At 41.5% G+C, this 24,160-nt stretch overlaps 2 protein-coding genes across 2 annotated transcripts in view; both read left to right on the forward strand.

Moving 5' to 3' along the window:
* The window catches only part of PCTP (phosphatidylcholine transfer protein), a 227,894-nt gene that overhangs the window by 101,618 nt on the left and 102,116 nt on the right, over positions 1-24,160 (forward strand). The gene's annotated exons all lie outside the window — the stretch shown is intronic.
* Positions 291-23,360, forward strand: LOC307178023 (uncharacterized protein). Its single transcript, XM_079905624.1, has 3 exons — positions 291-389; positions 19,781-19,892; positions 22,673-23,360. Exons 1-3 carry the CDS (start codon positions 318-320, stop codon positions 23,047-23,049), a joined length of 561 nt encoding a protein of 186 aa, XP_079761750.1. The 5' UTR covers positions 291-317; the 3' UTR covers positions 23,050-23,360.

A 24,160-nucleotide genomic window follows, 5' to 3' on the forward strand; every position in this document is an offset into this window, starting at 1 on the left:
TCTTCCTTTTCCCTTCTTTGTAGAAGCCTCCCCATTTCTAGCACCTCCATCTTTCCCCAGATCAAGCTCCCTGTTCCTCTGGTTTTACTTCTTCTCCGTCCTCGCTCATCTCTTGCTCAGCCCAGTCCACTTCTCTAGACCCACCCCTCGCTGCCTCCTCACACTAGCTCCTTCTCCCCGCTAAGTCCCGCCTTCTACCCTGTCTCTCTTTGTGTTTCTGCCAATCACGCCGTATCACCCTCTCGCCCACATCTCTAACACACACCAAGCCTGTCCCCGGCCTCCCCTGCAGGCACAGTTGCTGTGGCAAATGAAGGATGGCCTCTGCTGCCTGCTGCTTCTCCGAGGAGCAGTTCAGGAATCTCTGCGCGGAGCTCCAGTCGCCCGGGGTAGGCGGGGCCCGCTGGGAGCTGCTGATGAGGAGCAGGGGCGTCAGCATCTATTGGCAGCTGAACCAAGTAGTGGTTGGTGGGCTAAAACCGCGTGAGGCAGCAGCGTGCGGGAGGGGAAGGGGCCCTGCCCGCGGGGAGTGTAGGGCTGCAGCCCGGTCCGGATCCCGCGGGTCTTCTGGAGCTTGGAGGAGTGAGAGCTGGAGGTGCCTCCAGCTGGCTTTACCCTTTTCGGGTCTCAGGGAGTGGAGAGGTCATCAGAATTTAGGCTCAGGTCTGAGGCCCGACAGGGCAAGTCGTTTGTTACAACTTACTGATAGAGTTAAAAGGTGGGTCTGCTGATTCTTAGCTCCATGCACTTGCCTGAAAGGGACGTGGAGCCCCGCTCCCGGGTGGATGCCAGTGGTGTCTGTGTGGTGGGAAGTATTTTAGGATTGAATACAGGTAGAAAAAAGACTGGACTTTTCAGAGAGTGGATGTGCAGGGTGATACGTGTGGGGACAGGAGTGTTGCTGAGAAGGGACCTACTGTCATCTCTAGTCATTTTACTGACTTGCTCCGTTTGGATGCTCCCCACTTCCTTGTAAATTGGACTTAATAACTTGTCTGAAGCCTCCCGGGAGAAAGATTAAAAGGGTAGGAGGAATGGAGTTGGGGGCCTGCCTGGAGGCTTTTGGAGCCAGGTGGAATGATGGCCAGTCATCAGTTGCTCTGTTTGCGGGTAGCTGTATGGCAAGTAGCTTAAAAGTCACCTTTAGACAAGGTAAGTGAAGTTGAGGTTTCCTGGCAGAGGATCAGAGTGTTAGAGAAGGGAGAAGCTCTGAATGTCTGTGAGTACCAGGGTCATTGGGTACAGCAGGATGAACACGAAACTCAGTAAAGAACAGGCAGAATTAATTTCCAACTGTCCACCAGCAGCTACCCTGGTGCAGAAAGAGACATATTTTCTGACCATTATCTTCTGACCATTCGTTTTCCGCATCAGCCATGCCCAGGCATTTGCCAAGTGTCATTTTATGCTCAGATGTATCTGATGTCTGGCCTGTTTACCTTCCTTTTTTTTCCCTTTCCCTTTGCCACGTTGGGTGGCACCTCTCACCTAGAATTACTGTGACTTCTTAACTAGCTTCTTGGCCTTCCACCTCTCTGATCCCTTCCATCCTATATGTTTACAGCCCAGTCAAGAACCTGAAAGGTTGTGATCTTATCACGCCCCTTCCAGTGGCACTGTTGATTGCAGAATTAAAAATAATAATAGCTACTGTAATAGCTAACATGCATTGCATGCTTTCTTAGGCTCCGGGCACGGTCTAAGTGCTTTGCACACACTGAGTTACTCAATCCTCACATCAGCCCTATATTGTAAGGTACTATGTATCATGTTGTAAGGTCCTGTGTGTGCATATGTAAGGTACTATGATTATCACCTTTTTACCATTTTGGAAATGGGTATGTAGAAAGGTTAAGTTGATTGCTGAAGACTCAAACTGGGATTGGAACTCAGCTGTCTAGGTCCAGACCTGTGCCACAAATACGTTCCTGCATTGACTCTTTGAAAGAGAGCAAGTGCTGGCCTGTGGGCTATGCATGCGGAGCTAGGCTGGTCCAGCTTTACCTCCCATGACTCATCCATACCCCTCCCGTCCTCCAGTCACACCAATCGCTCCCCCCCACTTCCCCCCCACAGGCTTTTTGCTCTTTTGCTTTTGTGCCTTTTATCCACAACGTCCACTGCCTGAGCTGAGACCAAGTGACTGGCTTTGTTTTGTATATTGTTTCCATTGTGTATTGTTATGTAGCAGGGCCCACCTTCCTCCTTTGGGGAGGATGTGAGTGGTATTCAGAATAGTTCATATTGCTACCAACCTTATTATAAGATATGTCTTATTTCCACCTGTTCTGGGCATGAGGGCAGTCATGGTACTTTGATATAAGCTACAAGTCTTCAGAGAGAACGTCCGTAAGTTGGAGGCCAGACGATTACCATAGGTGTTGACCTTGAGCCTCAGTAGCTAGGACGAGCTAGGACTGCCCACTTTGATCTCCATCTGTATTAAATGTCAAGAGGCCCTGCTGGGTCAGGGTACAAGCCCTTTCCTGGAACCTTTACTGGATTCTAGCATATTGAGCATTATTTGCTGCCAGACTCATTTTGCTAGAGCCTCATCTTCTTTCCAGGTTGACTCCCATCCTTTTTCTCCTTGAAGAAAATTTCCTCTCATCTCTAGTTAATAAATCTTGTCATCTGAATACCACTCTGCATCAAAAGTGAATTCAGCTTGTCCCACACTGCCTAGACCTGCACTTATCTCCCTTAAAGCCCTCTGCCCTTTTCTATCTTATGGGCCAGTATGATTTCATCCACCATGTATGTTGTTGCCATTATGCACCTCTTCTTTCTCTTCCACCCACTTCCCTGCTCATTTTACCTACGCATGTGCATGTGGCCTTGGGTCTCCAGGTCCCTGACTGGAGGTCAGACCAGAAAAGCCTGGCCCCTCTGGCAATCTCCAGGTCAGGTTTTTCATTGCAATCTTTTCCTTACTATCACATGTTTTGAAAAGACTGAAATAAGTGTAGAGGCACTTGAAAGAGTTTGCAATGTAACAAATAAATTCTATTTTACAATAAAAAGATTGTGGCTTCATTTTAGTAGAACCAAATATTTCTGAATCTTGTTCTTGGACAAATGGCTACTTTTGATATACACATTTTGATACTTTTTCCCTTTCTCTTTTTCTATTAAATCACAGAATTTTATTATTTTTAATTAACTTTTATTGGAGTATAGTTGCTTTACAATGTTGTGTTAGTTTCTACTGTACAGCAAAGTGAATCAGCTATACGTATACATATGTCCCCTATTCTTGGATTTCCTTCCCATTCAGGTCACCACAGAACATCGAGTAGAGCTCCCTGTTATACAGTAGGTTCTTGTTAGTTATCTCTTTTATACATAGTATCAAGAGTATATATATGTCAATCCCAATCTCCCAATTCCTTCCACCCACCCCCTTCCCCATTGGTATCCATACATTTGTTCTCTACATCTGTGTCTCTACTTCTGCTTTGCAGATAAGATCATCTATACAGTTTTTCTAGATTTCACATATATGTGTTAATATATGATATTTGTTTTTCTCTTTCTGACTTACTTCACTCTGTGTGACACTCTCTAGGTCCATCCACGTCTCTACAAATGACCAATTTCTTTCCTTTTTATGGCTGAGTAATATTTCATTCTATATATGACCACATCTTCTTTATCCATTCCTCGGCTGATGGACTGTTAGGATGCTTCCATGCCCTAGATTGTAAGTAGTGTTGCAATGAACATTGGGGTGCATGTGTCTTTCTGAACTGTAGTGTTCTCTGGGTATATGCCCAGTAATGGGATTGCTGGGTCATATGGTAGTTCTATTTTTAGTTTTCTAAGGAACCTCCATACTGTTCTCCATAGTAGCTATATCAATTTACATTCCCAGCAACAGTGCATGAGGGTTCCCTTTTATCCACACCCCCTCTAGCATTTATTGTTTGTAGATTTTTTTGATGATGGCCATTCTGACCCGTGTGAGGTGATACCTCACTGTAGTTTTGATTTACATTTCTCTAATAATTAGTGATGTTGAGCATCTTTTCATGTGTTTGTTGGCCATCTGTATGTCTTCTTTGGAGAAATGTCTATTTAGGTCTTCTGCCCATTTTTTAACTGGGTTGTTTTGTTTTTGTTGTTATGAGCTGCATGAGCTGTTTGTATATTTTGGAGATTAATCCTTTGTCAGTTGCTTCATTTGCAAATATAGTCTCCAATTCTGAAGGTTGTCTTTTTGTCTTGTTTATGGTTTCCTTTGCTCTGCAAAAGCTTATAAGTTTAATTAGGTCCCATTTGTTTAATTTTGTTTTTATTTTCATTACTCTAGGAGGTGGGTCAAAAAGGATCTTGCTGTGATTTATGTCAAAGAGTGTTCTGCCTGGGCTTCTCTGGTGGCACAGTGGTTGAGAATCTGCCTGCCAATGCAGGAGACAAGGGTCTGGGAAGATCCCACATGCCCCGGTCTGGGAAGATCCCACATGCCGCAGAGCAGCTGGGCCCATGCGCTATGGCTGCTGAGCTTGCGCATCCGGAGCCTGTGCTCCACAATGGGAGAGGCCACAACAGCAGTGAGAGGCCCGCGTACTGAGAAAAAAAACAAAAAACAAAAAACATAGAGTGTTCTGCCTATGTTTTCCTCTAAGAGTTTTATAGTGCCTGGCCTTACATTTAGGTATTTAATCCATTTTGAGTTTATTTTTGTGTATGGTGTTAAAGAATGTTCTAATTTCATTCTTTTATATGTAGTTGTCCAGTTTTCCCAGCACCACTTATTGAAGAGGCTGTCTTTTCTCCATTGTATATTCTTGCCCCCTTTGTCATAGACTAGGTGTCCATAGGTGCATGGGTTTATCTCTAGGCTTTCTATCCTGTTCCATTGATTTATATTTCTGTTTTTGTGCCAGTACCATACTCTCTTGATTACTGTAGCTTTGTAATATAGTCTGAAGTCAAGGAGCCTGATTCCCCCAGCTCCATTTTTCTTTCTCAAGATTGCTTTGGCTATTCAGGGTGTTTTGTGTTTCCATACAAATTGTAAACATTTTTTGTCTAGTTCTTTGAAAAATGCCATTGGTAATTTGATAGGGGTTGCATTGAATTTGTAGATTGCTTGGGGTAGTATAGTCATTTTCACAATATTGATTCTTCCAATCCAAGAACATGGTATATCTCTCCATCTGTTGGTATCATCTTTAATTTCTTTCATCAGTGTCTTATAGTTTTCTGCATACAAGTCTTTTTTCTTCCTAGGTAGATTTATTCCTAGGTATTTTATTCTTTTTGTTGCAATGGTAAATTGGAGTGTTTCCTTAATTTCTCTTTCAGATTTTTCATCATTAGTGTATAGTAATGCAAGAGATTTCTGTGCATTAAATTTCTATCCTGAAACTTTACCAAATTAATTGATTAGCTCTAGTAGTTTTCTGGTGGCATCTTTAGGATTCTCTATGTATAGTATCATGTCATCTGCAAACAGTGACAGTTTTACTTCTTCTTTTCTGATTTGTATTCCTTTTATTTCTTTTTCTTCTCTGATTGCCGTGGCTAGGACTTCCAAAACTATGTTGAATAATAGTAGTGAGAGTGGACATCCTTGTCTTGTTCCTGATCTTAGAGGAAATGCTTTCAGTTTTTCACCATTGAGAATGATGTTTGCTGTGGGTTTGTCATATATGGCCTTTATTATGTTGAGGTAGGATTGCTCTATGCCCACTTTCTGGAGAGTTTTTATCATAAATGGGTGCTGCATTTTGTCAAAAGCTTTTTCTGCATCTATTGAGATGATCATATGGTTTTTATTCAATTTTTTAATATGGTGTATCACATTGATTGATTTGCATATATTGAAGAATCCTTACATCCCTGGGATAAATACCACTTCGTCATGTTGTATGACCCTTTTAATATGTTGTTGGATTCTGTTGGCTAGTATTTTGTTAAGGATTTTTGCATGTATATTCATCAGTGATATTGGTCTGTAATTTTATTTTTTTGTAATATCCTTTTCTGGCTTTGGTATCAGAGTGATGGTGGCCTCATAGAATGAGTTTGGGAGTGTTTCTTCCTCTGCAATTTTTTGGAAGAGTTTGAGAAGGATGGATGTTAGCCCTTCTCTAAATGTTTGATAGAATTCACCTGTGAATCCATCTGGTCCTGGAATTTTGTTTGTTGGAAGATTTTTAGTCAGAGTTTCAATTTCATTACTTGTGATTGGTCTGTTCATATTTTCTATTTCTTCCTGGTTCAGTCTTGGAAGGTTATAACTTTCTAAGAATTTGTCCATTTCTTCCAGGTTGTCCATTTTATTGGCATAGAGTTGCTTGTAGTAGTCTCTTAGGATGCTTTGTATTTCTGTGGTGTCAGTTGTAACTTCTCCTTTTTCATTTCTAATTTTATTGATTTGAGTCTTCTCCCTCTTTTTCTTGATGAGTCTGGCTAATGGTTTATCAATTTTGTTTATCTTCTCAAAGAACCAGCTTTTAGTTTTATTGATCTTTACTATTGTTTTCTTTGTTTCTTTTTCATTTATTTCTGCTCTGATCTTCATGATTTCTTTCCTTCTGCTAACTTTGGGCTTTGTTTGTTCTTTCTCAAGATCCTTTAGGTGTAAGGTTAGATTGTTTATTAGATTTTTGTTGTTTCTAGAGGTAGGTTTGTATAGCTATAAACTTCCCTCTTAGAACTGCTTTTGCTGCATCCCATAGTTTTTGGATTGTTGTGTTATCATTGTTATTTGTCTCTAGGTATCTTTTGATTTCCTCTTTGATTTCTCCAATGATCTATTGGTTATTTAGTAACATATTGTTTAGCCTCCATATGTTTGTGTTTTTTATGTTTTTTCCCCTGTAATTGATTTCTCATCTCATAGTGTTGCTGTCAGAAAAGATGCTTGATATGATTTCAACATTCTTAAATTTACTGAGGCTTTACTTTTGACCCAAGATGTTATCTATCCTAGAGAATGTTCTGTGCACACTTGAGAAGAAAGTGTAATCTGCTGATTTTTGATGGATTGTCCTATAAATATCAATTAAATCTATCTGGTCTATTGTGTCATTTAAAGCTTCTGTTTCCTTATTTATTTTCATTTTGGATGATCTGTCCATTGGTGTAAGTGAGCTGTTAAAGTCCCCCACTATTACTGTGTTACTGTCAATTTCCTCCTTTATAGCTGTTAGCAGTTGCCTTATGCATTGAGGTGCTCCTATGTTGGGTGCATATATATTTATAATTGTTATATCTTCTTCTTGGATTGAGGCCTTGATCATTATATACTCTCCTTCCTTGTCTCTTGTAACATTCTTTATTTAAAGCCTATTTTATCTGATATGAGAATTGCTACTCCAGCTTTCTTTCGATTTCCATTTGCATGGAATATCTTTTTCTATCCCCTCACTATGTGTCCCTAGGTCTGACGTGGGTCTCTTGTAGACAGCATATAGATGGGTCTTGTTTTTGTATCCATTCAGCAAGCCTGTGTCTTTTGGTTGGAGCATTTTATCCATTCACATTTAAGGTAAGTATCAATATGTATGTTCCTATGACCATTTTCTTAATTGTTTTGGGTTTTTTGTTTGTTTGTTTTAAAGAAGATGTTGGGGTTAGGAGTTTTATTAATTAATTAACTAATTTTTGCTATGTTGGGTCTTTGTTTCTGTGCAAGGGCTTTCTCTCGTTGTGACAAGGAGGGGCCACTCTTCATTGCTGTGCATGGGCCTCTCACTATTGTGGCCTCTCTTGTTGAGAGAGAGCCTGCTGAGCCTGCACGTCTGCACAGGCTCCAGACGTGCAGGCTCAGTAATTGTGGCTCACGGGCCTAGTTGCTCCACAGCATGTGGAATCCTCCCAGACCAGGGCTCATACCCATGTCCCCAGCATTAGCAGGCAGATTTTCAACCACTGTGCCACCAGGGAAGCCCCTGGGTTTGTTTTTGTAGGTCCTTTTCTTCTCTTGTGATTCCCACTTAGAGAAGTTCCTTTAGCCTTTGTTGTAGACCTTTGTTCTCTTAGTTTTTGCTTGTCTGTAAAGCTTTTGATTTCTCCATCGAATCTGCATGAGATCCTTGCCAGGTAGAGTAGTCTTGGTTGTAGGCTCTTCCCTTTCATCACTTTAAGTATATTATGCCACTCCCTTCTGGCTTGTAGAGTTTCTGCTGAGAAATCAGCTGTTAACCTTATGGGAGTTCCCTTGTATGCTATTTGTCATTTTTCCCTTGCTGCTTTCAATAATTTTTCTTTGTCTTTAATTGTTGCCAATTTGATTACTATGTGTCTCAGCGTGTTTCTCCTTGGGTTTATCCTGTATGGGACTCGCTGCACTTCCTGGACTTGGGTGGCTATTTCCTTTCACATGTTAGGGAAGTTTTCGACTATAATCTCTTCAAATATTTTCTCAGGTCCTTTCTCTCTCTCTTCTCCTTCTGGGACCCATATAATGTGAATGTTGTTGTGTAATGTTGTCCCAGAGTTCTCTTAGGCTGTCTTCATTTCTCTTCATTCTTTTTTCTTTACTCTGTTCTGCAGCAGTGAATTCCACCATTCTGTCTTCCAGGTCACTTATCCATTTTTCTGCCTCAGTTATTCTGCTATTGATTCCTTCTAGTGTAGTTTTCATTTCAGTTATTGTATTGTTCATCTTTGTTTGTTTGTTCTTTAATTCTTCTAGGTCTTTGTTAAACATTTCTTGCATCTTCTCGATCTTTGCCTCCATTCTTTTTCTGAGGTCCTGGATCATCTTCACTATCATTATTCTGAATTGTTTTTCTGGAAGGTTGCCTATCTCCACTTCATTTAGTTGTTTTTCTGGGGTTTTATCTTGTTCCTTCATCTGGTACATAGCCCTCTGCCTTTTCGTCTTGTCTAACTTTCTGTGAATGTGGTTTTTGTTCCACAGGCTGCAGGATTGTAGTTCTCCTTGCTTCTGCTCTCTGCCCTCTGGCGGATGAGGCTCTATATTTTAGTTTGAATCATATGTGGTTTACCATTTTAGCCCAGACCACCCTTCAAAGTAAATCTGCCAATCTTGAGCATGTATAGAAGATAAATACCAAAAAAATCTTAAATAAATCAAACTCAGAAAACCAAAGAGAAAAAGAAAATCTTGAAAGAAGCTGCAGCAGGAAGGATGGGGGAGTGCTTTAACCACAGAGGAATACAGATGAGAATTACAGCAGACATCGCATCAGAAACCACCCTGCAAAAATAGGGTGGAGTGAAATACAAAATGTTTTGAAAGGATAAACCACTGACCTAGAATTCTATATCCAAAGATGTCTTCTTCAAAAGTGAAGAAGAAATAAAAACTTTTTCAAACAAATAAAAACTGAGGGAATTCATCAGCAGCAGACCTGTTCTGGAAGAAATGTTAAAAGAAGCTTTTCAGGGAGGAAAAAAATGGTATAGGTCAGGAACTCAGATCTTCATAGCATAAAAATTGCCTATTTTATTGTCTTAAAGCTTATGGAAGGCATGAACTTTGTCTTATTCTTCAGGCACCACCAGGGCTTACCAAAACACATGCACACAATAGGTCCTGAAAGTCTGCTTGAATGGGTACATGAACGAATATTCTGGAGTTTTATTCTTACTAGGGTATATTCAGAAAATCCAAAGGTAGCTATGGAATGGTGTGTTTCCTAAACTAAAAGGAAAGATAAGGTAGCTATGTATATCTGTAAAATTTTTTGTGTCTTAAAAACACATTAAAAGGGACGGAGTTTCAAGATGGCAGAAGAGTAAGACATGGAGATCACCTTTCTCCCCACAATACATCAGAAATACATCTACATGTGGAATAACTCCTACAGAACACCTACTGAATGCTGGCAGAAAACCGGAGACCCCCCAAAAGGCAAGAAAATCCCCACGTACCTGGGTAGGGCAAAAGAAAAAAGAAAAAACAGAGACAAAAGAATAGGGATGGGACGTGCACCAGTGGGAGGGAGCTGTGAAGGAGGAAAGCTTTCCACACAGTAGGAAGGTCCTTCACGGGCAGAGACTGTGGAGGGCAGAGGGGGGAAACTTCGGAGCCATGGAGGAGACTTCAGCAACAGGGGTGCGGAGGGCAAAGCGAAGATTCCCACACAGAGGATCAGTGCCGGCCAGCACTCATCAGCCCACGAGGCTTGTCTGCTCACCCACCTGGGGCTGGCGGGGGCTGGGGGCTGAGGATCCGGCTTCGGAGATCCCAGGGCTAGGACTGGGGTTGTCTGCGTGAACACAGCCTGAAGGAGCTAGTGTGCCACAACTAGCAGGGAGGGAGTCCAGGAAAAAGTCTGGAGCTGCCAAAGAGGCAAGAGACTTTTTCTTGCCTCTTTGTTTCCTGATGCACAAGGAGAAGGGATTAAGAGCACTGCTTAAATGAGCTCCAGAGATGGGCACGAGCCGCGGCTATCAGTGTGGACCCCTGATATTGGCATGAGACGCAAAGGCTGCTGCTGCAGCCACCAAGAAGCTTGTGTGCAAGCATAGGTCACTATCCACACCTCCCCTCCCATGAGCCTGTGCAGCCCGCCACTGCCTGGGTCCCATGATCCAGGGACAACTTCCTCGGGAGAACACACGGCGCACCTCAGGCTGGTGCAACGTCATGCTGGCCTCTGTCACCACAGGCTTGCTCCACACCCTGTACCCCTCCCTCCCCCTGGCCTGAGTGAGCCAGAGCCCCCGAATCAGCTGCTTCTATAACCCCATCCTGTCTGAGGGAAGAACAGACACCCTCAGGCAACCTATACAGAGAGGCGGATCCAAATCCAAAGCTGAATCCCAGGAGCTGTGCAAACACAGAAGAGAAAGGGAAATTTCTCCAATGAGCCTCAAGAGCAGCGAATTAAATCTCCACATTCAACCTGATGTACCCTGCATCTGTGGAATACCTGAATAGACAACAAATCATCCCAAACTGATGAGGTGAACATTGGGAGCAATGATACGTATATATTTTTTTTTCCCTTTTTCTCTTTTTGTGAGTGTGTATGTGTATTCTTCTGTGTGTGATGTTGTCTGTAGAGCTTTGCTTTTGCCATTTGTCCTAGGGTTCTGTCTGTCCGTTTTTGTTTTTCTTTTTGTATAGTTTTAAGCACTTGTTATCATTGGTGGATTTGTTTTTTGGTTTGGCTGCTCTCTTCTTTATTTTTTTTAATTACTTAAAAAAATTAATTTTTTTTAAATTTTAATAACTTTATTTTATCATCTTCTTTCTTTCTTTCTTTTCTCCCTTTTATTCTGAGCTGTGTGGATGACAGGCTCTTGGGGCTCCAGCCAGGCATCAGGGCTGTGCCTCTGAGGTGGAGAGCCAAGTTCAGGACACTAGCTCAGCTCCATATAATATCAAATGGCAAAAATCTCCCAGGGATCTCCATCTCAACACCAAGACCCAGCTCTACTCAGCGACCAGCAAGCTACAGTGCTGGACACCCTATACCAAACAACTAGCAAGACAAGAGCACAACCTCATCTGTTACCAGAGAGGGTGCCTAAAATCATAATAAGGCCACAGACACCTCAAAACACACCACCAGACGTGAACCAGCCCACCAGAAAGACAAGATCCAGCCTCATCCACCAGAGCACAGGCACTAGTCCCCTCAACCAGGAAACCTACACAACCCACTGAACTAACCTTAGCCACTGGGGACAGACACGAAAAACAACGGGCACTACGAACCCACAGCTTCTGAAAAGGAGACCCCAAACACGGTAAGTCAAGCAAAATGAGAAGACAGAGAAACACACAACAGATGAAAGAGCAAGGCAAAAACCAACCAGACCTGACAAATGAAGGGGAAATAGGTGGTCTATGTAAAAAAGAATTTAGAAAAATGATACTAAAGATGATCCAAAATCTTGGAAATAGAATGGAGAAAATACAAGAAATGTTTAACAGGGACCTGGAAGAACTAAAGAGCAAACAAACAGTGATGAACAACACAATAAATGATATTAAAATTTATCTAGAAGGGATCAATAGCAGAATAACTGAGGGAGAAAAATGGATAAGTGACCTGGAAGATAAAATAGTGGAAATAACTACTGCAGAGCAGAATAAAGAAAAACGAATGCAAAGAATTGAGGACAGTATCAGAGACTTTTGGGACAATATTAAATGCACCAGCATTCGAATTATAGGGGTCCCAGAAGAAGAAGAGAAAAAGAAAGTGACTGAGAACATATTTGAAGAGATTATAATTGAAAACTTCCCTAAGATGGGAAAGGAAATAGTTAATCAAGTCCAGGAAGCACACAGAGGCCCATACAGGATGAATCTAAGGAGAAACACGCCAAGACACATATTAATCAAACTATCAAAAATTAAATACATAGAAAAAATATTAAAAGCAGCAAGGGAAGAAATACAAATAACTCACAAGGGAATCCCCATAAGGTTAACAGCTGATCTTAAAGCAGAAACTGTGCAACCCAGAAGGGAGTGGCAGGAAATACATAAAATGATGAAGGAGAAAAACCTACAACCAAGATTACTCTATCCAGCAAGGATCTCATTCAGATTTGACAGAGAAATTAAAATCTTTACAGACAAGCAAAAGCTAAGAGAATTCAGAACCACCAAACCAGCTTTACAACAAATGCTAAAGGAACTTCTCTAGGCAATAAACACAAGAGAAGGAAAAGACCTACAATAACAAACCCCAAACAATTAAGAAAATGGGAATAGGAACATACATATTGATAATTACCTTAAATGTAAATGGATTAAATGCTCCCAGCAAAAGACACAGACTGGCTGAATGGATACAAAAACAAGACCGGTGTATATGCTGTCTACAAGAGACCCACTTCAGACCTAGGGACACATACAGACTGAAAGTGAGGGGATGGAAAAAGATATTCCATGCAAGTGGAAATCAAAAGAAAGCTGGAGTAGCAATTCTCATATCAGAGAAAATAGACTTTTATACAGAGACTATTACAAGAGACAAAGAAGGATACTACATAATGATGAAGGGATCAATCCAAGAAGATATAACAATTGTAAATATTTATGCACCCATTGGGTCGCCTCAGTACATGAGGCAAATACTAACAGCCATAAAAGGGGAAATCAACAGTAACACAATCATAGTAGGGGACTTTGACACCCCACTTTCGCCAATGTACAGATCATCCAAAATGAAAATAAATAAGGAAACACAAGCTTTAAATGATACATTAAACAAGATGGGCTTAATTGATCTTTATAGGACATTCCATCCAAAAACAAAAGAATATAAATTCTTCTCAAGTGATCATGGAACATTCTCCATGATAGATCATATCCCGGGTCACAAATCAAGCCTTGGTAAATTTAAGAAAATTGAAATCGTATCAAGTACCTTTTCTGACCACAACACCATGAGACTAAATATCAATTACAGGAAGAAATATGTAAAATATTCAAACACATGGAGGCTAAACAATACACTACTTAATAACCAAGAGATCACTGCAGAAATCAAAGAGGAAATCAAAAAATACCTAGAAACAAATGACAATGGAAACACGATGACCCAAAACCTATGGGATGCAGCAAAAGCAGTTCTAAGAGGGAAGTTTATAGCAATACAGTCCTACCTTAAGAAACAAGAAACACCTCAAATAAACAACCTAACCTTACACCTAAAGCAATTAGAGAAAGAAGAACAAAAAACCCCGAAGTTAGCAGAAGCAAAGAAATCATAAAGATCAGATGAGAAATACATGAAAAAAAAAAGAAAACAAAAGCAAAGATCAATAAAACTAAAAGCTGGTTCTTTGAGAAGATAAATAAAATTGATAAACCATTAGCCAGACTCATCAAGAAAAAAAGGGAGAAGACTCAAATCAATAGAATGAGAAATAAAAAAGGGGAAGTAACAATTGAAACTGCAGAAATACAAAGGATCATGAGAGATTACTACAAGCAACTATATGCCAAAAAAATGGACAGCTGGGAAGAAATGGACAAATTCTTAGAAAAGCACAACCTTCCGAGACTGAACCAGGAAGAAATAGAAAATATGAAAAGCCAAATCTCAAGCACTGAAATTGAAACTGTGATGAAAAATCTTCCAACAAACAAAAGCCCAGGACCAGATGGCTTCACAGGCGAATTCTATCAAACATTTAGAGAAGCGCTAACACCTATCCTTCTCAAACTCTTCCAAAATATAGCCAAGGGAGGAACACTCCAAAACTCATTTGAAGAGGCCACCGTCACCCTGATACCAAAACCAGGCAAAGATGTCACAAAGAAAGAAAACTACAGGCCAATATCACTGCGGAACATAGATGCAAAAATCCTCAGCAAAATACTAGCAGACAGAATCCAACAACACATTAAAAGGATCATATACCATGATCAAGTAAGTGGGCTTTATCCCAGGAATGCAAGGATTCTTCCATATATGCAAATCAATCAATGTGATACACCATATTAACAAATTGAAGGAGAAAAAAACATGATAATCTCAATAGATGCAGAAACAGCTTTCGACAAAATTCAACACCAATTTATGGTAAAAACCCTCCACAAAGTAGGCAAAGAGGCAACTTTCTGCAACAGTATAAAGGCCGTATATAACAAGCCCACAGCCAACATCGTCCTCAATGGTGAAAAACTAAAACCATTCCCCCTAAGATCAGGAACAAGACATGGTTGCCCATTCTCACCACTATTATTTAACATAGTTTTGGAAGTTTTAGCAACAGCAATCACAGAAGAAAACAAATCGGAAACAAATCGGAAAAGAAGGAGTAAAGCTGTCACTGTTTGCAGATGACATGGTACTATACATAGAGAATCCTAAAGAGGCTACCAGAAAACTACTAGAGCTAATCAATGAATCTGGTAAAGTAGCAGGATTCAAAATTAATGCACAGAAATCTCTTGCATTGCTATACACTAATGATGAAAAGTCTGAAATGAAATTAAGAAAACACTCCCAGTAACCATTGCAGCAAAAAGAATAAAATATCTAGGAAAAAATCTACCTAAGGAGACAAAAGACCTGTATGCATAAAACTATAAGACACTCATGAAAGAAATTAAAGATGATACAAATAGATGGAGAGATATACCATGTCCTTGGATTTTAAGAATCAACAGTGTGAAAATGACTATACTACCCAAAGCAATCTACTGATTCAATGCATTCCCTACCAAACTACCACTGACATTTTTCACAGAACTAGAACAAAAAATTTCACAATTTGTATGGAAACACAAAGGACCCCAAATGCCAAAGCCATCTTGAGAAAGAAAAATGGAGCTGGAGGAATCAGGCTCCCTGACTTCAGACTATACTACAAATTTACAGTAATCAAGATACTGTGGTACTGCCACAGAAACAGAAATATAGATCAATGGAACAGGACAGAAAGCCCAGAGATAAACCCATGCACATATGTTCAGCTTATCTTTGATAAAGAAGGCAGGAATATACAGTGGAGAAAAGACAGACTCTTCAATAAGTGGTGCTGGGAAAACTGGACAGCTACATGTAAAAGAATGAAATTAGAACACTCTCTAACACCATACACAAAAATAAACTCAAAATGGATTACAGACATAAATATAAGGCCAGACACTATAAAACTCTTAGAGGAAAACATAGGCAGAACACTCTATGACATAAATCACAGCAAGATCCTTTTTGACCCACCTCCCAGAGAATGGAAATAAAAACAGAAATAAACAAATGGGACCTAATGAAACTTAAAAGCTTTTGCACAGCAAAGGAAACCATAAACAAGATGAAAAGACAACCCTCCGAATGGGAGATTTTATTTGCAAATGAAGCAACTGACAAAGGATTAATCTCCAAAATTTACAAGCAGCTCATGCGACTCAATATCAAAAAAACAAACAACCCAATTCAAAACTGGGCAGACCTAAAAAGACATTTCTCCAGAGAAGATATACAGAATGCCAACAAACATAAAAAAGAATGCTCAACATCATTAATCATTAGAGAAAGGCAAATCAAAACTACAATGAGATATCATCTCACACCAGTCAGAATGGCCATCATCAAAAAATCTAGAAACAATAAATGCTGGAGAGGGTGTGGAGAAAAGGGAACCCTCTTGCACTGTTGGTGGGAATGTAAATTGATACAGCCACTATGGAGAACAGTATGGAGGTTCCATAAAAACTAAAAATAGAACTACCATATGACCCAGCAATCCCACTACTGGGCATATACCCTGAGAAAACCATAATTCAAAAAGAGTCATGTACCAAAATATTCATTGCAGGTCTATTTCCAATAGCCTGGACATGGTAGCAACCTAACTGTCCATCATTGGATGACTGGATAAAGAAGATGTGGCACATATATACAATGGAATATTACTCAGCCATAAAAAGAAGGGAAATTGAGTTATTTGTAGTGAGGTGGATGGACCTAGAGTCTGTCATACATAGTGAAGTAAGTCAGAAAGAGAAAAACAAATACCGTATGCTAACACATATATATGGACTCTAAAAAACTAAAAGCAAAAAATGGTCATGAAGAACCTAGGGGCAAGACAAGACGCAGACCTACTAGAGAATGGACTTGAGGACACGGGGAGGGGGAAGGTAAGGTGGCACAAAGTGAAACAGTGGCATGGAGATACATACACTACCAAATGTAAAATAGATAGCTAGTGGGAAGCAGCTGCATAGCACAGGGAGATGAGCTCGGTGCTTTGTGACCACTTAGAGGAGTGGGATAGGGAGGTTGGGAGGGAGGGAGACGCAAGAGGGAAGAGATATGGGGATATATGTATATGTATAACTGATTCACTTTGTTATAAAGCAGAAACTAACACACCATTGTAAAGCAATTATACTCCAATAAAGATATTTAAAAAAAAAAAGAAAAAAAAATTAAAAGTCCCAGGCTAAAATTCAAACAGTGGTATTCACATGGATTCTCCCTTTCTTACAAAAATATGTTCATTTGCATAGTTTCCATGAAGGGTAACATAGCCTCCCAAAATAGTGTCAGGGAGTGGTGAGCTTGTGTCTTCCACTGGAGAGCCTGCTAGAGCTCTCCTCCTGCCCTTAGGTGGTGGTTTTGATATTAAAGGCAGGGTGAAAGACCAGGCAAGAGCCATCCTCCATGTGGCCCAGTTCAGTCCCCGGCTCACCCAGGTATTGGTATGGTGTTATGTCTAAAGATCCAGAATGTCCAAATCCTTCATTCCTCAAAGTGAGTTTACCAATGGTCCCTATGTCATATTACCATTGGGTAGATGAAGTGGGATGACCCCTGTAAAGCACTCTGCCCAGGGCCTGGTATTTAGTAAGCACTCAATAAGCGTTAGCTATCCGTGTTATCTTACCTAGCTCTCTGTAGTCCTTCAGGATTAAACCTGCCATCTGATTTTGGAGAGACCTCAAATATTAAATCAGATTTAGTCAGCTGTCTTTCTTCATACAGTCTTGGTACACACAGCCCAGTGGCACCTGCATCTTTGACACCTGTCATTTGGAGTGAGTCTCCTCAGTGAAAAATGCTTACTTTTCATACCATCTGAGCCTGTTACTTGCCACAGAGTGTGGGAGTTGGACAGCTTCCACAATCATAGACTGGGGAGGCTTCCTGGCCCCTGAGAAATGGAAATGACCTCCTCTATGAGAAGCAAAGAAAATTCAGTGCCCACTCGAGGTGCATTTACAGGATTAGAGAGATGTGATTCATCAAGTCTGTCTTGTAGTTAGTGATGTAAATGCAGATAAACACTATAATTGAAGAGAAAGAGTACTGTTTTTCTTTTCTGCAATATTACAGGACTGAGGTCACTAAGGGCTGAAACTATATTCAGAGGGATGGGAACCAGGTCCAGAAAACTGTCTTAATTCATCCAGGTAACCAAAAGTAACTCATTTGAAGTTAGGGAGATCATTATCTTTATACATAATTATCCCTTTTTCTCAGTATGTGTAGAAAATGGGGACCCGCTATTCCTGAACAGAAGCTAATTGTCTCTCTCCTAAGGCATTAAAATATGTGTGGGTGTAGATGTGTGGAGTGTACAATCCCTCACTCTCTCCCCATCTGTGAGCTTGAGGGGAGGAGACAGGAATGGAGGGAGTTGTTTCTCTGGAGTCCTGCCCTTCCTATGGGGCATCCATGGCACAGCACGTAAGGGGGTCACACCTACCAGCTCGTCATTTGCTGGTTGGAAACCCTTGGTATAAAGCCACGTACTTTTAGAGCTGAAATATCTTTATGAGTTCAGTTTCAATTTTACCTTCCATTTCCTGCCAGGTACTTTCATATACATCTGAGATTCCTAAACTGGGATATGCTTATCCCTGGGTTATGCCACCTGAGTCAGGAGACCCTTGAAGCCTCTGGATCTCTAGAAAGATGCCCCATGTCTAGCCAATAAGATTCTGTTAGCACATGGCAGTGTGAGCACACCTAAAAGCTTCACTGTTGTTGGTTTTGTTTGCTTTTGTGCTGAAATTAATCTAAGAGCCATTGCTTTAGTCTTAACAGTAGAGCCTTTAAGCAAGGTGAGGGTCAGGAATTGTTAGCTGCCATTGTATGGAGAGTAAGGTGTGTAGTGTCACCACCTCAAGCCCAGAACCCTCACAGAATAAGGCTTAACATGAAAAGGGAAAATCTCTTGTACTTAGGAATCTAGAAAGTATATTTTTCTGAGTAAAAGAGACTAGTGTGATTTGAACCTGGTGTTTCTTCCTCCTTTCATTCTTTTGTATACAAGTTGTTTACAGAAAAAAGAAGCAGCTGGTGAAAACTTCTGTCTTGGAATTGGTAAAACGATGTGTTGGGTTTCATTATGCCCCATGTGTATCTAAAACAGTAGTCTGAACCCTGAATGCTAGCTGCCTAGATGACACCCCCACGTGGATGTTTAATAAGCACCTGAGACTCAACTTGCCCAAGGTAGAACTCTTGCTTACCACACATCCCAAAAATGGATCTCCCATCTACCTGGTTGTTCAAGAAAGGTTCCAAGAGTTATCTTCAATTCTTCGCTTTCTGTCTCCCCACGCCAGTCTGTCAGCATTCCTTTTGACATTACTTCTAAAATGTGTCCCTAACTCACCGACTTCTCCCCATCGCTGTTGTTACCTCCCTGTCCAATCACCATCATATCTTATCTGCACAATTGCCCTGGTCTTCTAACCCATCTCCTTGCTCCCTTATGATCTATTTTCTATAAAGCAGCAAGAATCACCTTTAAAAAAGTCATTCTCCTGTTTAAAGTCATTCATTGGTTTTCCATAGCAGTTAGAATAAATTTTTTACATCTTTATCCTGGCTTACAAAGCCCTTTGGGCATGGCCTCTACTACCTCTCTGACCTCAGCCCCTACCACTCTCCCCCAACACAGTTCTCTGGACTCCCTGACTTTCTTTTCTGTGAGTAAAGCCATCCATCTACTTTAGGACCCCCTCCCAACAAGGAATGGGCTTTCCTCATCTTCCCATGGCTGGATCCTTCTAATATTTAGACCAAACTGTTCTGATACATATTATCCCTCATAGAGGCCATTCCCGACCACCTGACAGTATTGAACCCCTGCCCTCCAAACCCAGGCACCATTTATCACATAACCCTCTTTTATCCTACTTGAATTACCTGGATAGTATTTAGTGCTGTCACCACCACCAAAGCCTAAGGCCAAATATAAGACCCATGAGAGCAGTAGTCTCATCTGTTTTTTCACCATTGTGTCACCAAAACCACAGAGGAGGCGCTCAATAGTGGTGCTGCGTGAACAGCTGTTTCTTCATATGCTGTGTAATCTCAGCTTGGGAATCAATGGATTGTTTCTGCCTGCTCTGTTTTTACAGCCAACTGGACATTATAAGGCCTTTGGTGTTCTGGATGATTTCCCACCGGATCTACTTGCAGATGTCTCTATGGACTTCAACTATAGAAAAGAGTGGGACGAATTTGTTAAAGGTGAGTGACACCTACAATTTTTAAAATCAGTTATAGAGTAGAATCTATTGGTATTTACTCTAGCCAATAGAAAGCAATAGGCTTAATTTCTACAGTGTTACATTTCATTTTAAATTTTGGCTTAAATATCTGGAGTTCTGGGCTGAAATGTGACTTGCTCCTCGCATATTCTTAGATTTACTCGCCAGTTTTCTCTGAGGGCTACTTAGCTCTTACTGTAAGTTCATTGTCATCTCATGCACCTGGGTGGCCATGGAAGTCTTCTTGGAGGAGGTGGTGTCCAAACTTTGCTTTAGAAGTTGAATCAGAATTTTACAGACTTGACACATGTGGGGAGGTGAGAGGGTGAGGGGGTGAGTGGTATAAGGACATTCCAGACCCAGGGAACAATATGACTAAAGTGTGGAAGGCATGAAACAACATGGAATGTTAAAAAACTGTGATCAGGGGCTTCCCTGGTGGCGCAGTGCCTGCTGATGCAGGGGACACGGGTTCGTGCCCCGGTCTGGGATGATCCCACATGCCGCGTAGTGGCTAGGCCTGTAAGCCGTGGCCACTGAGCCTGCGCATCTGGAGCCTGTGCTCAGCAACGGGAGAGGCCACAACAGTGAGAGGCCCGCATACCGCAAAGAAAAAAACATAAAAAACAAAAGAAACAAAAAACTGTGATCAGTTTGGTGCTGTTGAGTTGCTGGGGTAGCAGAATCTGGAACTAGAGTGGGAGGAGGGTCCAGAGCCCCAAGGGCCTAGGCTGGCCACCTCGCTACACTTCTTAGATTTTCCCTAGAAGTGATGGAGCGTTATGAGAGGCACTAGATAGGGACTCTTCCTGCCACTTAGAGTGGGGAGTGGCCTCTGCCATCCCAGTCACAGCGGGATAGGTATGCAGCAGCTAGTCCAGGGACACAGAAACTCTGACAGACCCTTGCTGTGGTCGGGACTCTTGGTTGCAAGTAACCAAGCACTAACAAATGCCAGTGTAAGAAAAGGAAAAAGTGTTTTTGGTTCATGACACTGAAAATCCATGGGTGTCTGGCTTCCAGGACAGCTGCATCCAATACTTCATTTCCAGCTTGACTCTGTTTTCTTCTGTGTTGACCTCATTCTCAGGCAGATTCTTGTGTCACAGCAGAGATGCCATGCAGGCTTACATTCTAACCATGTACATAACCCCAGAGGAATAGGAACTTTCCTACTGATGCAGCCAGAGTCCCAAGGTTGGCTTTCATAGCCTCAACATGGATAATATATTTACTTCCTGGGGACGTTTATCATGGTTTTGGGTCACTTAGTGTTTTCAAATACCCTTCCTATCTAGAGGGAATTGTGATGCCAGCTCTTCAAGGGAGAAGCCACAAGTTCTCTGTCCATCTCTCTAGCAGACATTGTTCAGTTGTGTGCTACAGACATTGGCAGAGCCTCTGATGTGTGGTACTTGGCATCAGCAGTCCACACTATGGAGTACGGTCCAGAGACAGCAGTAGTTTGGCTTCTCTGGAGCCATCCTGAGGTCCTCACCTAACTCTGGTCCTCCTAGATCTTCTGCAAGCTACCTGAGAGCCTTTACTAAACCACTTTTTGGGCTAAACTTGCTAGAGTGGCAAGCCAAGAGTGTCTACAAGTGCCTTCCCTAAACTAATCACTGTGGCCATGTCTGGCTCAATTTCCCAGCCCTGAAATTAATGCTGAGTCAGTCCTGCATAAACCACATAGTGGAGAAGTAGGCTAAGGGTGATGCCTTGGAGAAGAATGAGATGCTGGTCCAAGAAGGGGAGAGTCAAAGCTGAGCAGGAGAAAGCAACAGATGTCCACTCCTTCCCTTCCTTTCAAGGGCATCTTCAGCCTCCTGTACCACTGGGCTGGCAAGCTCTTTACCCCGTGGTCTGCTTCTAATAGACTTTTTTTTCAAAAGCTAAATTAATTAACACATTTCCACAGTCAGCATCTCCTTAAGGGACTCTCTTGGTTACTTCAGCAGCCTTAGCTTGGCTCCTTCCCTAAATGGTTAGTTATAAGCTTCCCACACAGCTTGGGGGGCAGAGGCTGCGCACTTCTTAGAATTTCTTTGCTATCACCCTTTGAGAGCTAATGTTATTTGCATTCAATAGGATGGTGGATATTAAGGAGATGTGGTCCCTATAGCTGTGATATAATGTAACATGGGAGAAAGGCAAGAAACTTAGGGTTAGCACGGTTAAGCCACTTTCTAGCTGTTTAGGAAGGACACTGCCTTCTCTGGAATATTTTTTTCCCAACTGAACACACTAGGCTGGGTGGCTCAGTCTCAGGACACCTGTAATATATAGAGAAGTCTAAAGAGGGGCATAAGGACACAACAATAGTAATATATAGAGAAGTCTAAAGAGGGGCATAAGGACACAACAATAGTAATATATAGAGAAGTCTAAAGAGGGGCATAAGGACACAACAGTAAAACTACTGGTACTCTAGTGACATCTGGTGGTTTCTCTGATTTTTAAACCTGAAAATTTATTTTTTAATGCCTAATTTTATTTCACTGCAGTTTACTTGAGAGTGTTGTTTGTGCTATATGATGAACAACTTTTGTTGGGTTCTTTTATTTTTACTGTGTTTTTATATCTGCTAGACACTGTCCCTGGGCAACCAGTTTTCAGTGGTAATGAATCTGTCTTTTTCTAGAATTCTGTGCCTTATAAGTCAGTGGTTTATCATTCTCTATGAGATCATCATATCAAAGCTTCTTGTTAATTGAAGCCACATAGGTTTCCAGATGCAGTAACTTCTTTTGTTCTCCTTAGAACTTTATGAAAGAGAATGCAGCAGAGAGGCAGTGGTCTACTGGGAAGTGGAGAGCCCTTCTCCCAAGTTCAACAGAGATGTATCCTTTCCAGAGAGGCACCATTACTCAGCTTTCAAAGTGTTTCTGTGCCCTGTGACCGTCACCCAATGGTGGTATGTCCAGCAGGTGTGGACAATATCGTCTTTGACTCTTGCAGAGGCATCTGCTAACAGCTGTTGCTTCCTGTGTGGCTTTCAGAGACCTCAGAGTGTGATTTCCACGTGCAGCATCTGTAATTGTGGTCATGGGAAGGCAGATCATACCTTCCTGAGAAGTTTTCTAGGGATTGAAATTGTTGGGACACAGAATTGGGGACCTGAAAGCAACTTTTCATAAAGAGTATTCAATACACTCTCTCAATCTATAGTGGAGGAAGTAGGAACCCAGAGATGCAATGTGACAGAGGCGCACACTCAGGTGGTTAGCAGCAGACTGGGGGCTGGGACTCAGGCTCCACATTTCCAGCTCCCTCCACCTTCCCTCCTCCTCGAATATTGGATCTGGACACTGTGTGTATGTTTCTTCCCCTCAGTTTCCTTGATTACGATATGAAGCAGTTGAATGGATGTGAGGAGTCTTAGCTGACACTCCAAGGCTCTATGAGGCCCCCTTAGGGGCAGCCTGGGGATGTTTGATGGACATTTGCTGGGGGGGCAGATGGGGTAGAATATAGGCGGGGACAGGTGAGATTTCAACTCCACTGTTCTCTTCAATCTTAGCGTCTGAATGTTCTACACACTGAATTTCCATAAAGGATCCTTTTAACAAAGGGTCTGTGGAATTAAAAAAGAAAAGCTTGGAAACCACTGAACTGGATGATCACCGGAATCTTTTCTAGCTGTAATATTCTGTAAGCCTGTATGTTCCTAAATAATTGTTCTTTAGGTAGAGAAGGGGCATGGGGGTGGTTTGTGGGATCATGCGTTGTTTTGATATGAAACTATTTTGAAAAACATTGCAGGCCTGACCAAGCACACAGTGTGATAACATTTTTTTCTCATTATCCATGTCTGGGTTTTTCTTTTTCCCATATGCCACTGGGGAAGTCTGTCCGTACCTCACTAGCTCAGCATTTTACTGGACACTGAGGCATCAAGATAGCTCTGGCAGTTACCAGAAGCAAATAAAATATTACTTTTTATTCAAAAGATAATAACTGAGTTTTACTTCAGTAACAGGTATGCGTGTTTTTTTTTTTTTTTACTTGTTTAGTTCTCTCCTGTTAGAATCTTTGTCTACATAGGGTCTGGCAGTCATCATGGGCTTGTTCTAGGTTCTCCATGTTCAAATTATTGCTAATCATTCCTGGCTATTCTTACTCTAAAAAATGATTCAAGGAGGAAAATTGTTCACCAGTAGTCACCTCAGCTGACATGTTGATGCCTGTGCTCTCCTGTGGCTGCTTTGCTCCCACCAGCACCTGAGGTGGCCAAGTTTGGTGAGAGGC

This window comes from Stenella coeruleoalba (assembly GCF_951394435.1).
Source record: "Stenella coeruleoalba genome assembly, chromosome: 19".
Classification (NCBI taxonomy): domain Eukaryota; kingdom Metazoa; phylum Chordata; class Mammalia; order Artiodactyla; family Delphinidae; genus Stenella; species Stenella coeruleoalba.

Bases quoted from the DNA above. Each gene is read 5' to 3' on its own strand.
- LOC307178023 (XM_079905624.1), top strand. From the start codon at position 318: ATGGCCTCTGCTGCCTGCTGCTTCTCCGAGGAGCAGTTCAGGAATCTC. The intron at 390-19,780 runs GTAGGCGGGGCC...CTGTTTTTACAG, and splicing joins CGGAGCTCCAGTCGCCCGGG to CCAACTGGACATTATAAGGC. The intron at 19,893-22,672 runs GTGAGTGACACC...TGTTCTCCTTAG, and splicing joins GTGGGACGAATTTGTTAAAG to AACTTTATGAAAGAGAATGC.